Raw genomic sequence first — 20,845 nt, 5'->3', positions numbered from 1 at the left:
CTGGTGTGGCGGTTTGCAGTGACACTTGCCGGGGCTGAGGTGTGAGGGTGCGACCTTGTGACTGCAGTTTGGGGAGGGTGTCCTGTTTGCTAGCTCCAGGCCCCAGAGCGAACGGGTGCACTTGCTAATCCTGCCTCCTTCTCCTTTCATTTAGCTCGATGCATCAAGAGAGTCCCCGTCTCTGGGATGCGTCACCACAGCTCGTGGTGCTTAGTAACGTCTCTGTCTCTCTGTCCTGAGGCTGTTTCTGAGGGTGATGTACATGGAAGAAACAATCCAAAGTCAGGCAAAGTAGTCCCCGGAGGGCGATAAACAGAGCAAAACAGAGTGTCCACTTTAAGTTGTTCCCTGAATCCAGTGAAGCCAGGCAGTGGAAGTACCTCCCTGGGCTGGAGCAGCATGCCGTAAAGAATATTTATTGCCACATGAAGATTTAAGTTTCCAAGTTCAAATAGCCTATCCATCATTGTCAGTGAATTTCTTACCAAGGGCCCCGAGTTGATTGGCGTAGTAATGATGGGGGTGGTTCTGATTTCCAGAGAGGATGCAAGAATTCATTTGAACCCCTATTTTCCCCAAAGTGAAGCCCGTCCCTTGCTTTTTTCTTGCTGGGCAATCATGTGCATTCCAGTAGTCAATTTGACAAGGACTTTGGCTTATCCTACTTGCTCTGACCCAACAGTTACCACGCAAGCGGGTTGTCAACATTTATATTCTTTTCGTTTAAGTCTCTGCCAGGATGGGCTCTGTGGTGGTAGGGAGGGGCTACGTTCAGCACCCAAAAAGAAAAAAAAAATATGAAAATAACTCTTGAAGAGCCTCTGCGCTCAGTTGATAACAGTTCATTTAGACCTCTGTCACATCCTGTCCCTTCCCTCATCCCCATCCAGGAAGGGGATGTCTGAAGCTGTCATTCCTGTTCAAGAACCCCCAAGGGAACCTGATTGGCCTGGGCTTTTCTCAGGCTGGTAGATCCCAGCTTAATGGGTCATGTGACTGTTGACGAGCAAACCACTCTTTCGGCCGGCCCCTCCACATTAGTCCCCTTTGGAGTATTAGGTAACCAAGTTTTAAGAGTGAGCAGAGGTAAGCCCCTGCCGTTTCAGGTGGATTATGCTGGAAAAAGTGTTACCTTCAATAGCCGCAGACAGTTCCAGCGTGCTTCACAAGGACACGATTGGCAGTCTGAAATGGGTGTGGGATGGCAGGTAGGTTGGAGAGCCAGCTGTGGTTTCATGTTTTTTTGTAAACTCCACTGTAAATCAGGAAACAACAGGGACTCCCATCCCTGCCCCCACGGGCTGCGGATGAGGCTCTGAATGGAAAGGAGTGGCAGTTTGAGAATCCGTACCAGGTGTTCTTCTTACATTGTGTCAACATTCAGCTAAGTGCCAGGCACGCCGCTGTGTAGATGACTTCCCTTTCCGGTAAAGGAAGCGCATTCTCAGAAAGGAGACTAGCAGCCTTGACCACGTTTGTATCACGCTGGAAAAGACAACCTCACATAATGAACAAGTTGCTTCACAGAGGTGAGGCCAGAACTGTGGAGCAACATCATAGTTTGGGGAAGGAAAACGCGGATGTTTCATCTCTATGCTGACAGCTTCATGCCCATTTAATCCATGAGTGTGGATTCTAGCTAGTGTGGTCGTGAACCGGTGGCTTCTCAGTCAAGTACCTAATAGAGGAGCTGTGGGGTTTTTTGTTTTGTTTTTTGTTTTTTAAAGAATAATCTGGCTTATACAGCCTTTAATACTTTTGAGTTTCTGGAGTGCAAATGGAGTTTTAAATGGCTCCGTAAGCAACTCTAGTCTGCCATGCTTGAGAGCGCTGAGATGCTGTTTCTGGGGGTTTCTTGAAAGCGATCGAAGCCCACTGTAAGTCTCTAGTATTTAGATGTGGAAACTCCTCACCCAGAGAATCTAAGTTAGCCATCCTTACAAAAATATTGCAGTATTCACATTTGCTTATTCATTAGGAAGAATGAAAAGGAAAACTACAGTAACATGAGATTTATTCCATAGCAAGTTAGCAGTTTAAAAATGAGACCCTAGAAAACAAATTTACTCAATAAAAAATGGCAAATATGATGCGTAGGTAGTTGTAATTTTAAGATAAAAAATTGGACTGTACTCTCCTCTCCTCTCATTGCTGGCAATAGGGCTATGGGTAGAACTTCACAGTGAGCTAATAGGTATGTAAATTGGTACAATTTTTCCATACAAAATTTGGCAGTGTGATCAAGAGGCTTAAACTGCTCCTACTCTATGGCCAAAGAATATCTGGGAATATGGCCCAGGACAATTATCTGAATTGCAGACTAGTAGAATCCTAGCATTTTTATACCTAAGACAATGGAAGAGCACAGTATGCCCACATATGAGATATTACAGGACCTTGACGCACGGTGTTCATTAAGAGGTTTTACTAACATGAGGATAGGCTGAGGCTGCTGTGGAGAGAATCTGACAGTTTGCACAGAACACATGCTACACGTAAAACAAATGCATGCAGAAATGGAAAAAAAAACCCCACCAAAGTAACAGTACTCATGCCTCAGTAAGAAGGCTACAGATTGCATTCCTGTCTGTCTCGGGTTTTCAATAATACCGCTTTAAAAACATGCTTTCCTTTTATAATTAAAAGTAAACATCCATTCAGAGCTTTAAAGGCAAATATTTTCTGAAAGGGTTGGACATTGGAGAGCTCATTATATCAAGTCAGTCTGCGAGGAGGAGATTGGGGGAGAATTTCAGCTGGCCTGAGAGGAGCTAAAATTGATTGGAGTCATAGGTAGCAGGGAAGGCAAAATAAAATACAGGAAAACAGGGCATGAGGCAGATAAATACCATGAACAAAAGTGTTAATTTTTATTTTGTTTTTGTGACGGAATCTCATGTAGCCCAGGCTAAACCCCAGTTCACTGTGTGGCTAAGACTGTCCTCAGCCTGCTGAGTGCTGGCCTTGAGCCAGCACATGGGGCTTACTCTCTTCCAGGGTCAGGATTGTGTGCTGTCAGGAAGCGGCCCATGATTTCTGATACTGGTCCCCTTATGTTGCTCAGCTAGGTATCACATGGATGCAGCGACAGACGGTGGGTAAGGGAGTGGAAGACGGCCGCTTTGGAAGTTGGTGTGCTCATCCCTTCTTCTTCTGGGCCTCAGTTTTTAATAGTTGGTTCATTTAATTGAGGCTAGGATAACGATTTCAGAGTTGCTGTGTTGGTTAATGACTTCCTATTCAAGTAAGATGCCCCATGGATCTTACATGACACTGCCCTTCAATTTAAGACTTTAATAGAGGGCTTTGAAGGAAACTGGTTGAGAAACACTTGTAATTTCTCATTAGGTGATGAAAATCTGAACACTTATTAACAATATTCCGATTCTCACGTCAGCTGTTAGTACTCTGGGAACCCCACCGATGTATCATTGAAGTTTCCGGAATTGATAATTAGTGTGGGTTAGTGTCTTGCTCAACCCACTGACACCCAAGGCCTGTTGATGCAGCCATTCTGTGTTCATGGGACCTGTAGGTCAGAGAGCCACAGGGAGCATTGTGATTGGACAGCGCTTCTGTACGGATTTCCGCTTAGCTATTTTGTGATGCTGCCTGTTTATTTAAACCTAATTAATGTTGAAAAGGTAACTAACAGGGATCATTAGAATAATTTGTTTAAACTACCAGTTTTGAAAATTATGGTATGGTTGCCTCTCACAGTTTATAAGAAAAGAGATTTTTGAGGCACGGAAGATCAGAGGGTCAGGTAGTATTTATAGCGTTCCCTCCCACACAGAACTCAGACATCTAGCGAGCCAGACGTACCGCAAGGCATGTAATAGGCAAATATTTGGCTACAGTTATTTTTAATTCTCTGGTCCATCCTTCTTAAACATGTGAAAATTCATCAAAACACACTGGCAAAAAATTTTGCAAAGGCACGTGTGAGCATGTGTGTTACTGAAGTCTGTAGTTTGTTAGTGTCTGTGAAACTCACCTGCTCATGTAAGGGAGTACTGGGTCAAGTTGTCTACGCTCTTTTATTTTTCCCTCAGTACAACTGAGCCTTAATTGTTATTTCTTCTCCGATTTGTACTATTTTCTACGGAGATTATTGTTATTTTTCTTGCATATCTGATGTGAGAATCACTTCTGAGATTTGGAATTTAGATTGAGTAGTTTAGTTGGTTTCCATTCACGCCTCTGGAGGAAAGCCTTTGCACTCGGTGCTCCAACAAATGTTCCATCCACTACTCCAGCGAAAATGACCTCGCGGCCTGGGAATTAACAGAAGTGATACTGAAAACCCAAATCTCTCCGAGCAAGTCCTCAAGGGCTTTGCAAAAAGTGGTGACTATTTCTCGTTGTGGTGACCTACCTAAAGGGCTCCAGCCAAAGCTCTTCTCTGAGCTTATTTATTTGAGCTTTGTAAAAATTTCCCTCCATGTCTCTCTCTCTCTCTCTCTCTCTCTCTCTCTCTCTCCTCTCTTTCTCTATTTTTGTGTGTTTGTCTGTTTCTGTCTGTGTCTCCTCTCTGTCTGTCTGTCTGTCTCTCTCTGTGTATAGCTCACAGCATTTTGTTTTTTATTTCAGAAAATACACAAGCTCAGCATTCTGTTTCTGATGTGGATGGTGGGCAGTTGGAGAATTTGCTGTTGGTGACCATTCTGGGGACATTTTTAGCATTTTGTTAAAGAAAATGTAGAGGATATGACGTAACCTAGTGAGTTACCTTTCTCTAAGTCTAGTATTTATCTTCTGGGCCTATTTTTAGGATTGCCTTTGTCTCGTTCAAATACCCTCTGTGTTTTCATTGTCTTCACAGCTGGTTTAGTTAAACTGAGTTGCTGCAATAAAAAAACTCCCCCTCCCAGAATTTATCCTACGATAATAAAAATATCTTTCACTTAATAATGTAGAAGTTTCATTTTTTTTTTATCCTGCTAAATCTTCAGGATTAATGTGAGGTCCTCCATAAATTGCTTTGTCCACACCTCATCTAAAGGAACAGGCAGAAGAATATGTGGTGGTGCGGCCGTTATCCTCTTCCGGACATGGTGTGGGCGTTATCCTCTTCAGGACATGGTGCGGCCGTTATCCTCTTCCAGACATGGTACGGCCGTTATCCTCTTCTGGACATGGTACAGTTGTTATCCTCTTCAGGACATGGTGTGGGCGTTATGTGTACGACTTGGGTTCCCAGTCTTTTGGTTAGAGCACAGTCAACATCTGGTGCAGTAGAGGCAGTGGAAGGGAGTTAGGGTTTCACGTGGAGAACCCAATGCTCGGACGTGGAGCTAGGTTCACTGTTCCCTCCTCGCTACGTTCCTTCCTGGGAGTTCTGTCGTGCTACCTTCACTAGCTTTGCTCTAACGCCTTTCTGTACTTCAGTCATTTACCTGCCACCGTATTAGGCACTGACTGGGTCAGTGAAAGGCATTCAGATGCCAAAGACAGTGTTTGCTTTTGAGGGATCGGTGGCATGGCACTCTTTCCCAAAGGGAATTAAGTGTTTCTCCACAATCTCATTTTGGGAAATACCGTCTTCCCTATCTTATTCCTCCCTTCTTGCCCTTCACCGACATCCACCTGCACATCTAGTCTACTCAAGAGCTCACACGCTCACACAGGCCCAGTTCAGATCGAAGTTCCTGACACAGATTTTCCAGCTGGTGGTTGGTTTACAAAATCCTGAGTAGCCCTGAAATTGACCTGCACATTCCTGGCTCATCCACTTCTCTGTATGCTTACGTACAGTCTTGACTAGATGAGGCTGCCTGGATTATGGAGGCAGGAGGATGTTAGGGTTTAGCAGAAGGTCACAGTACCGTCTAACTGTGAGAGAAGGTCTTTGTGACATTTACATTGTACCTGAGGGAAGGATTATGTTCACCAAATAAAAAAAAGCCAGGGACTAGGGTGGAAGAGTGTAGGTGTCGGTCTTCCGGGCAGAGGGGATATCAGCAGGCAGGCGTAGAAACACAGAAGTTGATGAGATCTTGTCTGAAATCGTGTCTCTATCAATCAGCTGCCTGACCAATAAACAAGAACCCTCTGCAAACCCTTGCCACGGGCACATTGTCAGCCATTTTTTATTTGAAACAAAGATGTTGCTAAAGCAATACTTGAATGCCAAACAGTGATTATTTGACTTATAAACATTTTGAGCTGAGCATGTCCCCTACCTCTCAGCAAGAGTACAAAAGCAATTTGGTGAGAGCTACTCATGGTTACCTTAGCTAAAAAAGATACCACGGAGCCAAAACCTAAAAACAAATCAAGCCCCCACATTTTACTTTGTAAACTTTTTTTTGTTGGTCATTGCACTGTTCTGGCAGTTAAGGTGCAGAGAAGGTCAAGGATTCAAGGCAGTCGTGAACTGTTGGATTTGTGGAAAGCCAGTCACGTACAAGATACCATGCTATGTGGGATGATGATGAGGAATGGAACCCTGTAGGCTCTCTTCCCATATGTGGTGGTAGGGACAGAGAAGGCATTGGGTTGGGGGAGGGATTGGGAGGAGAGGAGGAGGGGGAACTGTGACCAGGATGTACAATAAATAAATAAGTTAATTCGTTAATTAAAAAAATAAGAATGGCCCCATAGGTTCATGGATTTGAATGCTTAGTTATCAGGAGGGGTAGGACTTCGAAGGGATTAGGAGGTATGAATTTATTGGAGTCACTAAGTGTGTCACGAGGGGTAAGTTTTGAGGTTTCAAAAGCCCACGACAGGCCCAGTGGCTCTCTCTTCCTGTTGCCTGCGGATCCAGATGTAGAACTCTAAACTCCTTCTCCAGCACCATGTCTGCCTGTGTGCTGCCATGCTCCCTGCCATGATGATGATGGACTAAACCTCGGGAACTGTAAGCCAGCCCCAATTAAATGCTTTGCTTTATAAGAATTGTCATGGTCACAGTCATGGCGTCTCTTCCCAGCAGTAGAGCCCTGACTAAAACACCGTGGAACTCACATGCAGGTTATAGACACTGGTCATCCTTCTCACCCATGTGTGCCCCTGGGAGGAAGTAGAGTTCAGAGTAAGAGGTCAGGATGGACAAAGCCTAATGGTGGATGGACATGGGTGTGTCCAAGGATACTGGGTTGACTGTAGAAAGGAGAGAGTGCAGAATGAGGAATCCAAGAGGAAAAAAAATGCAGGAACCATGCTAACCCGTTTTCAGGATTTGGGTCTTTATTCCAAAATGGTGAGAAGGCATTAGAAGATTTTTGATAGGAGCCAGCATAATCTGATTTTATTTATTTATTTATTTATTTATTGGGGAAGAGATATTGGGTGGTTCGTAAGAATGGATGGACCCTTGCTATTGGTTATTAAATCAGAGAGAAAAACTCTTCCTCAAATGAAGGGCATACATTTTACCTTAAAACCCCAAACCAAAACCAAACCACGTATCCTTCCCAGCAGACCTGGAATCGGTAGCTGATTCATTTCAGCTTTGCTGAGGGAGCAGGGCTGCCCCCTTCCTGCCTCCTACTCCTGCTGAATCTTTGCAGATAAAGGAATCAAATTACTTCCCATTCCTCATCAGTGTTTCTCAAAAGGTGAGGGCTTTGATTGCAGCCATCTCCATGTCCAGACCTTGCTTCGGTATATCTGTGGTAGCTGTCATCCTCTGGTTGTCTTTGCGGGGGTGGGGGAGGCATAGCTATGTTTTGATCTTAGTGTCCCAGTCTTTACTGTGGTTGTGAGCAGCAGTGACCACCAGCGGAAAGCTGGACCAGGGCGTTAGTAACACTGGGTCAGCAATGGCTAGGAAACAGGGAGGAGACCAGTGCGCTAATCTCCTAGGTCTGTTTTGGAAAATAAAGACTGTCGCCTTCATGAAAATTGCGGCATTATGGGATGTTTTTGCCAAGAGATGGATTTTTTTTCTTCCCCCAGCAGAAATTTGAGAAGGTGAGAGATTCTGAGTAATATGTCAATCACAGGGGAAATCTGTCATTTTCTGGCAAGTTGAGTAGGCCACAGGTATTTTTTTTTAATATGCCTTACCTTCACTCATTCTTTTAGGAATTATGAAGTCTTTTTCCCTGAAGCCATCAAACGTGACAGGGAAGAAGAGGGGAGCTGGCCCACATATTCATCCTGGGGTGTCTCAAGAGTTTTCAGTGTCTGCCTCTTCATCGCTACCTCTGTTCCCATGTGTCTTTCCCACTCTCCTCTCGCCTCCTTGATATGACCGTCAGTAGCATTCATTCCAGGGCTTTTCCGAGGGTGGTTTTCTGGGCATCGGGTTGAGGGGGGAGGGTGTGGTGATAAAACACCAAACAATTGGAGAGGTTAATTGGAGAGCAGGAGGGTGCGCCAGAGGCACCCAGAGTGGTGAATGCTGGGAGGTAGAGGCGCTCCAGCGAGCATGCCAACATTAGCATAAGGAGCAGTCAGCCAGGCCAGATCAAGCAGGTAGGCAGCCGGAAGGAGCTGGCATGAAGTTAAGTAGGGCAACAGGAGGCAGGATGCCAGTCTCAACTTTGGTGACTGAGCCCAGGGACCTGCGTGGGGATTGACAGGATCAGGCCCTGTATCAGGTGCAAACATTAGGAAAGCTACCCCAGAGCCCAGGCTGAGAGTGAGAATAATCACGGCAGCAGCCCAGCGTACATGGGGGGGGGGGGGGGGAGCCCTGAGGCTGTGCTTGGCATCCTTATGAGCCTCTTCTACCTGCACAAGAACCTTGGTCTGATCCACAGTCCGGAAGTGAGAGAAGTGAGGCACAGAAAGGCAGAGTAACTCAGCATTGCCTAGTTGGGATGAGGCCTGTGGAGATACGCTGTCATCCTCATAACCTCCCGTTATGACCCTGTCGCACAGTGGCAGGTATTGACACACCCAGTGCAGGTGCATGACCCAGCAACTGCCTTTACCCATACTGCACTGTGTGGGCCTTCCAGGTGGTAGTCTACACAACCCTGCTTCTGTTCTACTTACCTTAAACACAAACCAGTTTGTCCACCCTACCGCCTCTGTGTCTTTCCCACATTAGTGCGTTAGTTCTAGGACCATTTGTTACCTTGCAGTTCCAGATGAGACCCAGAGGATTCCAGGCCATGCCTGGGTAGCGAGGCTGAAGACGATAGCAAATACTGCTGGATGCAGAATATGATGATTTAAATTTTGTTTTCCTCTCATCCTCCTTTCTGCCACATTGCCTGAGGGAGTCAGGGAAGAATCAAAGCTGTGGTGTTAACACTTGCAGTGCCGCGCAGAATTCTAACGGTACTGAAAAGGAGAAAATCAGCCAGCAGGCCACAAACGCAGACACAATAGCAGTGTATTCCCAGGGCTAACCTGCCAAAGACATCATGCTTGTGTTCCAGTCCATGGGCCAGCAGGAAGGCTGGCTTTGCTGGGTCCAAACATAACCCCTCAACCTCTTTCAGGACCTCCAAGAGTCCTGCCATAGAATATATAATTACGTTGACTTAGAAGAGTTAAATTTCAGAGAAATCTGGCTGAAAAAACTTGGGTATCAATTTCTTTTGCTTCTAAAACTGATCCAACTATCCTGCTCGTGGCTACTCACAGCTCGTAGCATATCACCTTTTCTGTTCCTCTCTCCCAGCCTCACCAAACAAACAGAAGACAAAAATGCTTGGTTCTGTATTCTGACAAACCCCTGAGTTTGCTGAACCTCAGGGCTCAGTAAAGAAAAGTAACTTCTCACAGATCACCCTGTCTAAAGCCAACAAAGACAAAGTGGAAAAAATGATGTCCTAACACATCAGGTGGTTTGGTCTGGGCCCTGCTGTTTCCTCAGCTCATCCAGTCAGTTGAGGCATTTGTCAGACACCAAGGTGAAGCTCTGTAAGAACCGTGCAGGGTTTATAGACATAGAAGCCTACGGGAGATACCTTGGTGTAGAAGCTTCTGGCTTGAGCCACTGCATGTATGGTGAGGTAAAAGGAAGTGTGCTAGAGAAACCCAGTCGGGCGAGCACCCTCCCATTTGTGACAGTCTCTGCCGGGAGACTCAGTGGTTTGGAAGCCGCTCAATTGTAAGAGGCAGGTGTCGTACTGAAATACCACTGCAAGACAAACTTCCGGGTGTCCCAGTGAGCTCAGTTTAGTTTGATGTAGAGAACCAGGAGGAAGTGGTCCTGCAAGCCTTTCAGCCTGGAAAACTCATAGCCAGAAGCATGAAGGTACCTTCCTGGGTTTTTTCCCACGTCTTGCTGTGGGGGACATCCTGGAAATTTGACTCTTGGAACTTGAGCCTGATAGCCTTTCTGCACTCCTTCATCCAATGCTGGGGACCTGAGATGGTGTGAAACAGGAAACTTTGAGGGACCTTTCAGAACTTCTAAGCCAGGCAGCCTTTGAGAACAGAGATGGCCACTTCCCAGGCCCATCAGCAGTTCCAATTTCTTTCTTCTGTTTCTCTCCTTCAGGGAGTCTTAGAACCAAGTCCTTCCTCAAGGTTTATCTGCACTGTGGGATCTATTCAAGCACTGGGTTGAGACCTTTGGGTGACTTGTAGTTCGGGCAGGTTCTAGTCCCAAAGGGGGCAGACTTCCCAGTCTCTTGTTCAGTTTGCAGCTCTCAGCTTATGGGTGCAAGTTAGTTTTCTCCTTCCTCCTTTATCCACGGATCGAACCTAGGTCTCACAACTTGTAATACAAGCACCTTTACCGACACCTACACTGCTTTACTGGCCTCTAGCTGGTTTTTGATTAGACACTTTTCCCAATGGAGGAAGTAGGAAAACACAGGATGTTCTCCCTCGTCCCAACCATGGTGACCTTTCTCTACTTCACCACTAACTCTTGGGAACATGCTCCCACTTCTCACTATCTTGAAAGCTTCATCATGAAGGTGGGTGCTGGGGTGCTGGGGAGCTGGGGAAGTGGCTCGTGTTTTTCTACACAAGCGTGAAGACCCAGATCCAGATCCTTAACACCCATATGAAAGATACAGTGTGTATCTGTAAGCCCAGAGCTGAGATGCAGGGGAAATATTAGGTACCCAAAGTCGCTGCCATTCAGGCTTGCAAAACTGGTGAGTTCTAGGTTTAGTGAGAGATACTTTCTTTAAAAAAAGAAAAAAAAAGGTGTGCAGCTGAGGAAGATAACTATATTGACCTCTGGCCCCCATATGCACACACATGTGCGCGCACACACACACACATGTGCACACACACACACACACAGAAGAACAGAAAGGAGAGCAGGAGGAGAGGACAATCGATCGTGATGGTGTGAGCCTCTAAACCTGGAACTCATGAGGCAGGGTAGGAAGATCTCAAGTTTGAGGATAGCTGGGCAACAGAGTGAGACCCTGTGTAACAGAAGAAAGAAGGGGACAGAAGGGAGGGAGAAAAGGATGGAGATGGGGGAGAGGCAGAAAGAGCAAAGCTGGTTATGCCATTTGTGGGGACAGGGCCAGGGGAAGAAGAGAACACTCTAAATTACATATAATACAAGTCAAGAAAGGCATGTATAGAATACAGGCTTTGAAGAAAGCAATTTATCCTTTCTGGGTGGGAAAAATGCCTTGATTGGGTGACTTCTGGGGTCCCTTATTGGCTTGAGATTCCGAGTTCGACATTTGTCTCTGGTTCATAGGAAGCAGGCAGAGGCAGCCTGGTCCTTGGACACATCTACTCTTGCCCTTCCAGAGCTGGGTGTCGGGTTACACAGAGTAACACAGCCAGGGCACTTGACTTAGGGCCTCTGTCCTGACCAGCCTGCCCCGAGTCCAGTGGCGGACTGTCGTATGAGTCGCTCATGAAGCAAGACCCTGCTCTTTACACCCTGCCTTTAGGCTTTGCGACAGCATTAGCAGACAGTGCACAGGGCAGCCAGATGTGGAGAGCAGCGGATCCTCGCACAGTTTCCCAGCAGGGAGTGTTTCACCCACTTTGGTTGTTTCTAAAAGCAGACAACTTCTTTTTCTCTCTCTTTAACTGTTTCTTGTTTAAAAGTAATCAGGAAATGGCTATCCTCTCAGGTGAAGTTGTAAAGGAAGGAATTATCTTGGGGAATTTGAGGAGGAAAGAAAGACCATGTCTTGGCTTTCTGCATATTCTGGCTAAGACATTTTTTTGGCACTAGTTAAAAAGTTTATTAAAGCAACAACCTGAAGTTAGGGGAGGTGGGAGTTGGATCTGGGAGGAGTTGGAAGAGTTGGGGTGAACGATGAAATACATTGTACGCCATTCTCAAAAACTTAATAATACTGTATTAAAATACAACCCAATCTGACACATGGATTTGAGCTTCGAATTCCTCCTGCCCAGCCCTCTTGCAATCTGGAGTTTAGGGGAGTTGGGCGGTCTACTGGCCAGCATCCTGCACCAGCACACATCTGGCAGCAGATGGAGCCGGCTCAGGATTCTTTGTGTAGAATCTGTTGAACACACCTACCTCCTCTCCCGCTGTCTTCTGGGTAGGCACAGACTCGAAGCCAATATCCTTGTGAACTTGTCATCTAGGGAGATTGGAGGACCCAGGTCGTCTTGCCATCCTTTTAGATTTGAAAGTGATTAGGTATTTAGATGCCCAAGTATGGCTGAAAGCCATTAATGGTTGGGGCATCCCAGACCTGGAAGAACGGCTGTGCTAGCCTATCTGGTAGCTCGTGGGTGACCTTTGATGGCTCGGCTTGTTGCTCTCGTCGTAGGCTTTTTGGAGATACTGGCTGGGAGACTGACCTCTTTCCCCAGGTCTGGACCAGTGACTCCTTGCTGAGTGCCCAGGAATTGCAGCCAATGCCTTCTGGCTGACAAAGCAGGGTTGTCCCTGGTAAGTGTTTATGTTGCACTTCAGACCTGCAAAGTTCATTCTCTGAGTTCTTTCCTTCCTTGGTGTCACAGCTGAAGAGACGAAAGCCCACAGAGGTGGGGACTGACTGGCCAAGTCAGCTGGCAAGGGAGTGGCAAAGCCGAGGTGGGGTTTCTGGGTTATTTCTTACCCCAGTGGTTTCTGCAGCTCCTCTAGTAATGATGTTCGTCCCTTACCAAAATCTTTCTAAATGTAACTGGGTTCTTGCTAGAGCGAGCTGTAGATTTTTACCGGGTCAGGCTGCCATCCATTACTGGTGAGCAGGCAGCCTTAAGTAAGTAGGGGAACTTCATCTCAGGTGACCCCATTATAGAGGTTGCCCTAGGGCGGTGTGAGTATGGTGTGGAGTAGGAGGGAGTTGGACCTTCCTGGGTGAGTTGTTGGGGATGCTCTCTGCTCTTCCAAACTCTTAAAGGTTTGTGTACAGGAAGCAGACAAAGGGTTCTAGCAAAACCTTAGTCTCCTACTTGAAGAGGAGTGTTGAACAAATTGAACTAAAAGACTGTTTGATTTTTGCATCTAAAAGCTGGGAGGCTTTGGCTTCGTCTCCAGACTCTACTACTGACACAGGAACGTTATCTTGCCAGGAAGGGAGAGAGAGAGAGAGAGAGAGAGAGAGAGAGAGAGAGAGAGAGGAAAATATTGAAAACTTTTCCCATAGAAATGTTAGAGATCTTTCCTTCAGTATCCTATCTACTTCCCTTCACTGAGATTACAATTCTCTGTATGACTTAGTGTCTTTTTCAGTTAAATCACCTCCACAAAAAGTACAGATGTTGGGTGGAGACTGGTATCTGCATGCCTGTCTCTCTATGAATAGTCAAAAATAAAATCTCTCCTTTGCTTCCTCTTCCATCTGTACATTGAATCAAGAGGATGAGCGACTGTCTTTTGAATATCTGATAACCCTCCTTTCTAAACGTTCAAGCAGCCTTTTTGATATTGCTCAGTGTTCGTTGTGGAACTAACGATCCGGGCGAAACAGGAAGCATCTCTATGCTGGATAGGATGCTTGGAGTCACCCTCCACTCTCCCAGGGAACGCTCTTCAGCTGACTGAAGCAGGGAAGCCGAGCCAATCAGAGGCCGCTTTCCTAGCTCTGTCACCAGTCTGTGGTTGAGGAAGGCTTTTGCTTCTTATGCTCTGTATAAGGGGAGGCAGATAAAATGCCAGGTCTGGACTGCCTCTGGGGATAACCTCACCCTGTGGGATGTGAATGAATAGCATCTTGCCTGCTAAATTTCCAGGGATTGATAAGGCAAGGCGCAGTTTTCCCAAAGAGGCCTTTTTCTTTTTTAGCTCTGGCTGTGGTTTCTGCAGCAGATTTGTTTTTGCCTTAAAAGAGGTGCTGTGGATTGTCAGACCTCCATGTATGACAGTTTGTACCTGCATGGAGTTGAAGACTCGGAGGCTGTAAGTATTTCATAGATAGCCGGTTCCCTCTCTCCTCCTCTTCCTCCTCCCATTTCCCCCTCCTATTTCTCAGGCAACGCAGGAAACATGGAGCTGAAAGCCAACAGCATTGGGGTGCCTGCTGGCAGCTGTGTGTTCGCTGTGTAGTTTGCGGCTAACTGAGATTATTTATGGCAAGCAAGAGGGAAATTAACTTGCTAGCGAAGCCACCTACGAGAATAGGCTGTTGGGATTTCTGTGTGACCAGGGCCACGTTTGATTCACGAGGGGTAATGGCCCCTTGAAGACTGGTTTAAACTGTGCAGAAAGTGCTCCTTTTTTTCCCCCAGTCGCAGGATTCGCAGGAAAGACTCATTCATTATATAATAACACTGTTAAGCTGGTATGAATGGGAGGTCCTCAGCTGTGGCGGTCTCATTATGTGCTTACTGGCCCAACAAGCCGTTTCTGCTGCTTCTTTGTTAAGGAAATCAGATGCGAGGGTCGTGCACACAGTACTCCAGCGCAGAGGCGGTAGGTGGTGTCCCCATACTATGTCCTAGAAGACCGAAGTGAACTACATGTGTTTGGTCTTAGAAAACTGGACTGTTATTAGGCTGTTCCCCTGATAGTTCAGCCCCCTGCAATGTTTTCCAGTCAGGATGAAATGCTTTTCTGCAATCCCGAATTTGTAGCATAGTATGCTGTATGTACAATGTGCATAGAGGTTAAAACCCATGACTGGGTTCGTCTTTTTACTACTGCCGGTGGTAGCACCTGTTTTTGCACCGGTTACATCGAAACCTCGCAAGGAAGGATGCTCAGAGTTGGCCCATGGGACATGCTGTCGGGGGGTGGGGGGACGCTGAATTTTATATGAGTACAATGCCTTGCATGTTGCCACATTCCGAACAGGAACGTGTTATATAAGGTGCTCTGGCTAAATCACCCAATAAACAGATTTTAACAGAAAAAAAGAACCCTATGGCGTACGTCAGTGTAGACGTACGCATCACAGCTGCCGTCCACAACAGACAGCAACCCTCGGGTCTCACAGGGCTCTCCATTTCTCCTTCCTGTCTGTGTGAGCCCAAACTCTAACTCTAGTTTTCTTCTCCTGAAAACTCTCTCTGCATCTCGCCCAGCGTGCTTCAGAACGACCAGGTTGTCAGTGTATTGCAAGGGAGTGTAGTCTGTAACGTGGGGGCTGAAGCCAAGAAGGCTCACTCTTGCAGGTAGCGTTGAGAAATGCAAGAGGTAACTCCCGAGTTTAGCCCCCGGCTTCCCAGCCGGGTTCCTTGGGGCCTTTGCCAGTTCTTACGCCCTGTCCTCACACTCACCTATAAAACATGCGATGCCTTCTTGAGTTGTAAGTTTTTCCTTTTGATCATGATTTTGGACTCTGGGCAGTGTCGCTTTGAAGTGGATTGGAGTTTGTTTGCTCATCTGCCCGAAATGCTGTCAGAAGCCAGCTGCTGCGAGCAGCCGAGTCGCCTAGGAACTAATGTGTGCAGCTCCTTGTTCTCCAGAACTGTCTAAATTTCAGATGCACTGGGTCAGAGGGGAGCCATTTAAGTACAGAAATATTTGGTTGGCCTTTTGGTCCAGCCTCTCAGGACAGCTGGTTTTCCTGCAGGGTGGCTTGACTTGCGGCTGGAGCTGCTTGCTGGCGGGTAGTGCTCAGTACTGCAGTGCCGTGTTCCCAGTGACTCAGTGGTGGCCAGCAGGCTGAGCCTCCTGGGGACGGTGTGCATCTGTGGAAGGGGGACAGGTGGACAGGCTGAGGCGTGAAGGAAGGCCAGTTCTCACCTGAGAGTCCGGGAGGCCTTTTTGGGGTGGGATGAAAAACCAGGGCACATACATCAGAGGGGAATACGGAGATGTTCAGAGGACTGACCTGACCCTGGATGCTCATTCGAGTTTATTTGTTTTTATAAGGAAGAATAATGTGATGTGTTACCCAAGATGGTGTGAACAGAGCTTCAAGCCAATGGAGAAGACTAGGCCCAAATAGCTGAGCCGGTGGAGTGCCAGATAAAGCCACACCTGGAGTGCCACATCCTCGGCAGTCCCTCTCAGGGCCAATGCATTTATGGCTGTAAGTGTGGGGTTTGCCCAGATCAAAGCCGAGCTCGTGGACCGGTTCCGCTGGATAGGTATGGAAGGCTTCGCTCCTAGCAGCTGCCTCCTGAGGACTGACAGGCACTAAGAGCTCAAAAGGGCACTTCCTCTGGGGGGCTGGGGAGTCCCCACCCTTCTGTGCTACTGCAGATCCTTGTGGGGTGAATGGAGGGTTATTAGCATGTCAGACACGCTAATAGTCAGTGTGTTCATGCCGTGAGTCTGTAACAGAGCATCTCGCCCAGAGACGGATGTTTTACTCGAAGAATACAGAATCCATGTGCACTGCAAGCACATCTCAGTTTCAGGACCTGGAAGATTTTGGCCCTGTGGTGGGAGGTTTTTCTTAAGAGTCTGGCCCACAGGTGGAAATTATCTTTCTAGGGCCCTAGATGGAAGACTGTGGATTGGGTCTCTTATTGCACACAGAAGAAAGGATAGAGAAGCATGCTGGAACGTAGTTTAGTATGGACACATTGGATTCTTTAGTCCCGAGGAGCCTGTTTGGGCAAGTCGGTTAGCTTCTGCTCTGGATTCCAGGAAGGTAGTCAAGGGCCAGGATCATTCCCAGTGATAACAAACTACAAACAAAACAAGACAAAACAAAACAACAACAACAACAAAAATGAAAAACCCATTCAGTGGCCTCAGCGAGGTCTCTCATAAGAGTAGGAGATTTTGCATTGTCTATCACGTTACTTTATAATTTCGGTTTCTCTGAGGATGCATACCAGGCGAGGACTCCACCTCTGAGCTTTGCCCACAGCCCCATGTTACTTCGCCAGTCACTTTAACATGAACAATAGAGTTTGTCCTCGTGACGAGTCTGTGCTGACACTGGGCCTCTTACAGCAGCTCATGTATACAGGCTGTCATTGGCTTCTGTGTACGTGTGAGCCAGCACCCTACTTTTTCTGCTCCAGTGTCTATAATATAGGTACTGGTGGCTTATTATATAAACAATCAAAGTTTTTTTTTTTAATAGGAATGAATAAGCAGAATCAAAAAGCAGAAAGGTTACCTGAGATCCACTACTTTTCAGATAATCACTGCTTGACTGTGTCGTGCTGTTTTCGGCTGTCAGTGCCCGGCCGTGTCAATAGGTTGTTCCCAACGTGCTACTGTGTGTCACATCCTAGTCTGTTAAGTCTTGTCCTCACTGGACTAAATATCAAGCATGCTAACCCTGGAGCCAGCCAGTGCAGGCAGGGCTTTGCACAGCCACGTAGAATTCTGAATGCTCTTCAAGGAAGCATAGATTCTCAGAGTACTTTGCAAAGCGAGGCCAGGCTTAGCTGTACAGAGGAGCTGGTGTCTTAGGCCCAAGCTCTTCCATTTCTAGATGCTTCAGTTTGAAAGGAGATGGCTCGGTCATTTTCAGGGAGAAAGATGATCAGGCCTTAATTTAAAGCCTTTATTACAGAGGGACACAGTCTTAAGATATTCTCAGTCACACAAAGGAGATATAAAGTACTTATCAGTGTAAATAGAGTGATTACAGTGGTAAAAAATAAGGTAAAAAGGAAGTTGTACCAATTATGATGTATGTTATATTGAAATACATATATAAAACATGTATTTAAATCTATATGTACTATGCACTGTTCTAAGGGTAACAACATATTAATTTTTCAAACTATTTGTTTCCAATAAGCTGCATAACTCTGTCTGTTTGTCTAAATGTCGGTGCCCCCGCATGTGTGTGTATATTGTGCCATCTCATACATCACATTCAAACACACATGGCTGTGCTTCATGCTTTGCTGACTGATAGTTGATATTCAGTGGGATGCTTTTACCATAGAAATTCAGGAGAAGGAAGATTAACCACTATTGATGTGATGAAAGATACGCAAGACGGTTTAAAAGCCACAACTTCTATTACAGAAAGAAGGGTTGCTGTTTTCAAAGGTGCCGCGAAGTTGTTTTGTGTATGACGATATGTCCTTGTGCTTCTTAGGGATGAAGATAAACTTCAAACTGAGGGTTGATGGATTTAAGGGTCTTCAGGAAAATGTTCTAGAGACACTAAGGAGTGTATTTCTCTTGGAAACAACTGAACCAAAGGCCTCTGTTCTTTGGCGGCTCACCGAATCCCTTCTGGGGCAGGAAGTCTTCACAGTCCACTTCTAGAGTAGGAACCCTGGTTTGTAAATGAGTCAAGGGCTGGGTTTTGGCATCCCTAGCATTTGTGTGAGCGATCTGACCAAGGAATGCAGTCATTTCGCTCAGCTGAGCTATTGCGGTGGGAAGCCAGGGTCTGTGAAGTAAACAGTGAGTGAGCACAGCCTTTTCTTCAACCAAATTCCTATAAAGGATGGTTTCTAAAATATGTTTAGAAACGATTGCCACATTAAATTGTTGTGATGCTAAAAGAAAAATTCCTTAAATTTGACTAGAACCCGTGAATTTTCCCCTCCTGCTAGTTTCTTGTTAGTTTTCTACTTTGGGGTGGCAGGTGGAAGTATGTATATCAGCCATCACCCCTGTTCAGGTGCAGCTTTTATTTCTTTAGTTTATAACGAGTCATGGGAAATTATTTTTGCATTGTATGACTGAAGTGCCTGCAAGAACAGCTCAAGAAGTGGGTTTTGGCTCAAGGTTTTGGAGGGTTCTTGGCTTCATGTTCTTGGGTAGAATATCACCGTAGCAGCAATGTGTGGGAGAGGAACTTCTCCATCTCGTGGTAGATAAGAAGCAGAGAAAACAGGAAGACAGGAAGGGACCAGAATATAGCTTCTGTGACCTAGTTCCTCCAAGTAGGTCTAAATTTCTTCCGTTGAGCACTTTTTGATAAATGCTATAGAGTCATGGACCCATGACCCCATTAATAGATAAGAGGCGTCAGAATCCATCCACCTCCTCAAAGTCCGTCACCTGGCAAAGAAGCCCCTGGAGAGACATTTCATGTCCATAGCACGATTGAGTCAAGAGTTTTAGAATATAGTACCATGGCTCCAATTATATGTCCTCAGTAAATGCCACATCACCCTGTGGCAGACTTCTGTGTGATGCTCAGTCTGAAGCCAGCAGTAACTTGCACACCTGTCATAATGTGAGGGGACCACAGCTTCCCTCTGCAATTAGTCTTCCATTTCCATTGGATCTTATTTCTATGTTGATAGTCCTTGTCATTCTGGTCCCCATCTCTTCTTTAATATCCCTTCTCCAGGTAAGCAAGGCAAGAAGGAGGCATAGAGGAGGTGACTGCGCTGGTTATCCCTTTTCATCTTGTCTTGCCTCCCCCACTTGTCCTTTCAAATAGTAGTCAGTCGTGATTTCACTCACATATCAGTGGAGTTAAACTAAAAATTAGATCAGCAGACTCTACAGATCTCTATTCTGCTTAAGAAACAGGCAGACTTAAATGCTTTTTAATATGTTTGTATCAGCCATGGGGCTGTGAAAACAGGAATTTTTAACCAGCTGACTGAGAAAGGCCCCCTTTTACATGGGAAAATTTAACCAATTTTATAGGTATATAAATACATATAGATACACAATTTAAGAATTTACTGATAATTTATAAATAATTTATTTTCAAACAGTTTTTTTGGGCTGGCAAGATGCTTAGTTAACAAGCCTAATGATCTTAGTTCAATCCTCAGAAACGACATAAAGGTTGATTGAGAGAAATGGTGCCATAAAGTTGTCCTATGCCTGTCCCAAATGCCCACATATACATCATCATGATCATACAATGATAAACAAATTTCAGAACGTACTAAAACAATTCCTTTGGTATACCTATAATTTCACCATCCATTAAAGACTAAATCAAATTTCCATATTAGTTAGATGAATGCACTTGTTTAAATTTGTTCCAGTTCCTGTCTGTTTTGTGAACTCATACCATCTCTTGTCTTCTGGGTTGTTGAAGAAATTAAGTCAGACACGACTTGCCACAGTAATGTCTGTCAAAGTGACTGGCCATGCAATCTCCAGCACCGCTTCCATCAGGACACTCTTAACAAAGGCAGATCATTTTGCATTTTCATCCACCTTATTTTCTCACAATATTTCAATGTGTGTTTCAGCACAGCCAACTTAACCTTTCTCCTCTGCTTAAGTCTTCTTGAGAATGCTGTAAGACTTCTTCCTTTTCTTGGCACCACCATGAAGTCCCAACACAGGGTGAAAGGTAGACTCTTTTTGAATGTTGAAGTCAAAGTATGGCATCTTCCAGCTGCTTACCAGCAAGAAGCAGCCTGAGCCAATCAGGAGGAATTCCCTCTTTAACCTGGATCTTGGTTTTTACATTTTCTATTAGCCTCAAGGGTGATGGTCTTCCCCATAAGGGTCTTTACAAAAATCTGTATAACTGCAGACACTGGGTCAGAAAGCTGTTTACTTTCATACAAAGAATTAAGCCAGGCATGGTGGCACATGCCTTTAATCTCAGCACTCAGGAGAGAGAGGCAGATGAATATCTGTGAGTTCAAGGCCAGCCCTGTCTACATAGAAAGTTCCAGAACAGCCAAGTTCTCAAACAAATAATCAAATATGTACAAAAAAATAATCAAATAGATA

General features: G+C 45.7%; 1 protein-coding gene and 1 pseudogene across 5 annotated transcripts in view; one reads left to right on the top strand and one right to left on the bottom strand.

Moving 5' to 3' along the window:
• The window catches only part of Cacnb4 (calcium voltage-gated channel auxiliary subunit beta 4), a 259,482-nt gene that overhangs the window by 109,191 nt on the left and 129,446 nt on the right, over window positions 1-20,845 (top strand). The window contains exons 1-2 of one of the 5 annotated variants that reach the window (XM_041631403.1): window positions 13,851-14,215; window positions 16,133-16,292. The exons of 2 other annotated variants lie outside the window; for them this stretch is intronic. In XM_041631403.1, the coding sequence (XP_041487337.1) occupies window positions 16,287-16,292 (6 nt within the window). In that variant the 5' untranslated portion in view covers window positions 13,851-14,215; window positions 16,133-16,286. Of the gene's footprint in view, window positions 1-13,849; window positions 14,216-14,686; window positions 14,729-16,132; window positions 16,293-20,845 lie in introns of those variants that run through there. 2 more of the 5 variants (XM_041631401.1, XM_041631402.1) reach the window with 2 other exon arrangements.
• On the bottom strand, window positions 20,199-20,703 carry LOC121433279 (annotated as a pseudogene).

Source organism: Microtus oregoni, unplaced genomic scaffold, assembly GCF_018167655.1.
Source record: "Microtus oregoni isolate MIOR12 unplaced genomic scaffold, Mior012 000037F_ref0000500, whole genome shotgun sequence".
NCBI classification, from domain to species: domain Eukaryota; kingdom Metazoa; phylum Chordata; class Mammalia; order Rodentia; family Cricetidae; genus Microtus; species Microtus oregoni.
The sequence above is the reverse complement of the archived record's forward strand: the minus strand, read 5'-3'. Positions and strand labels throughout refer to the sequence as shown.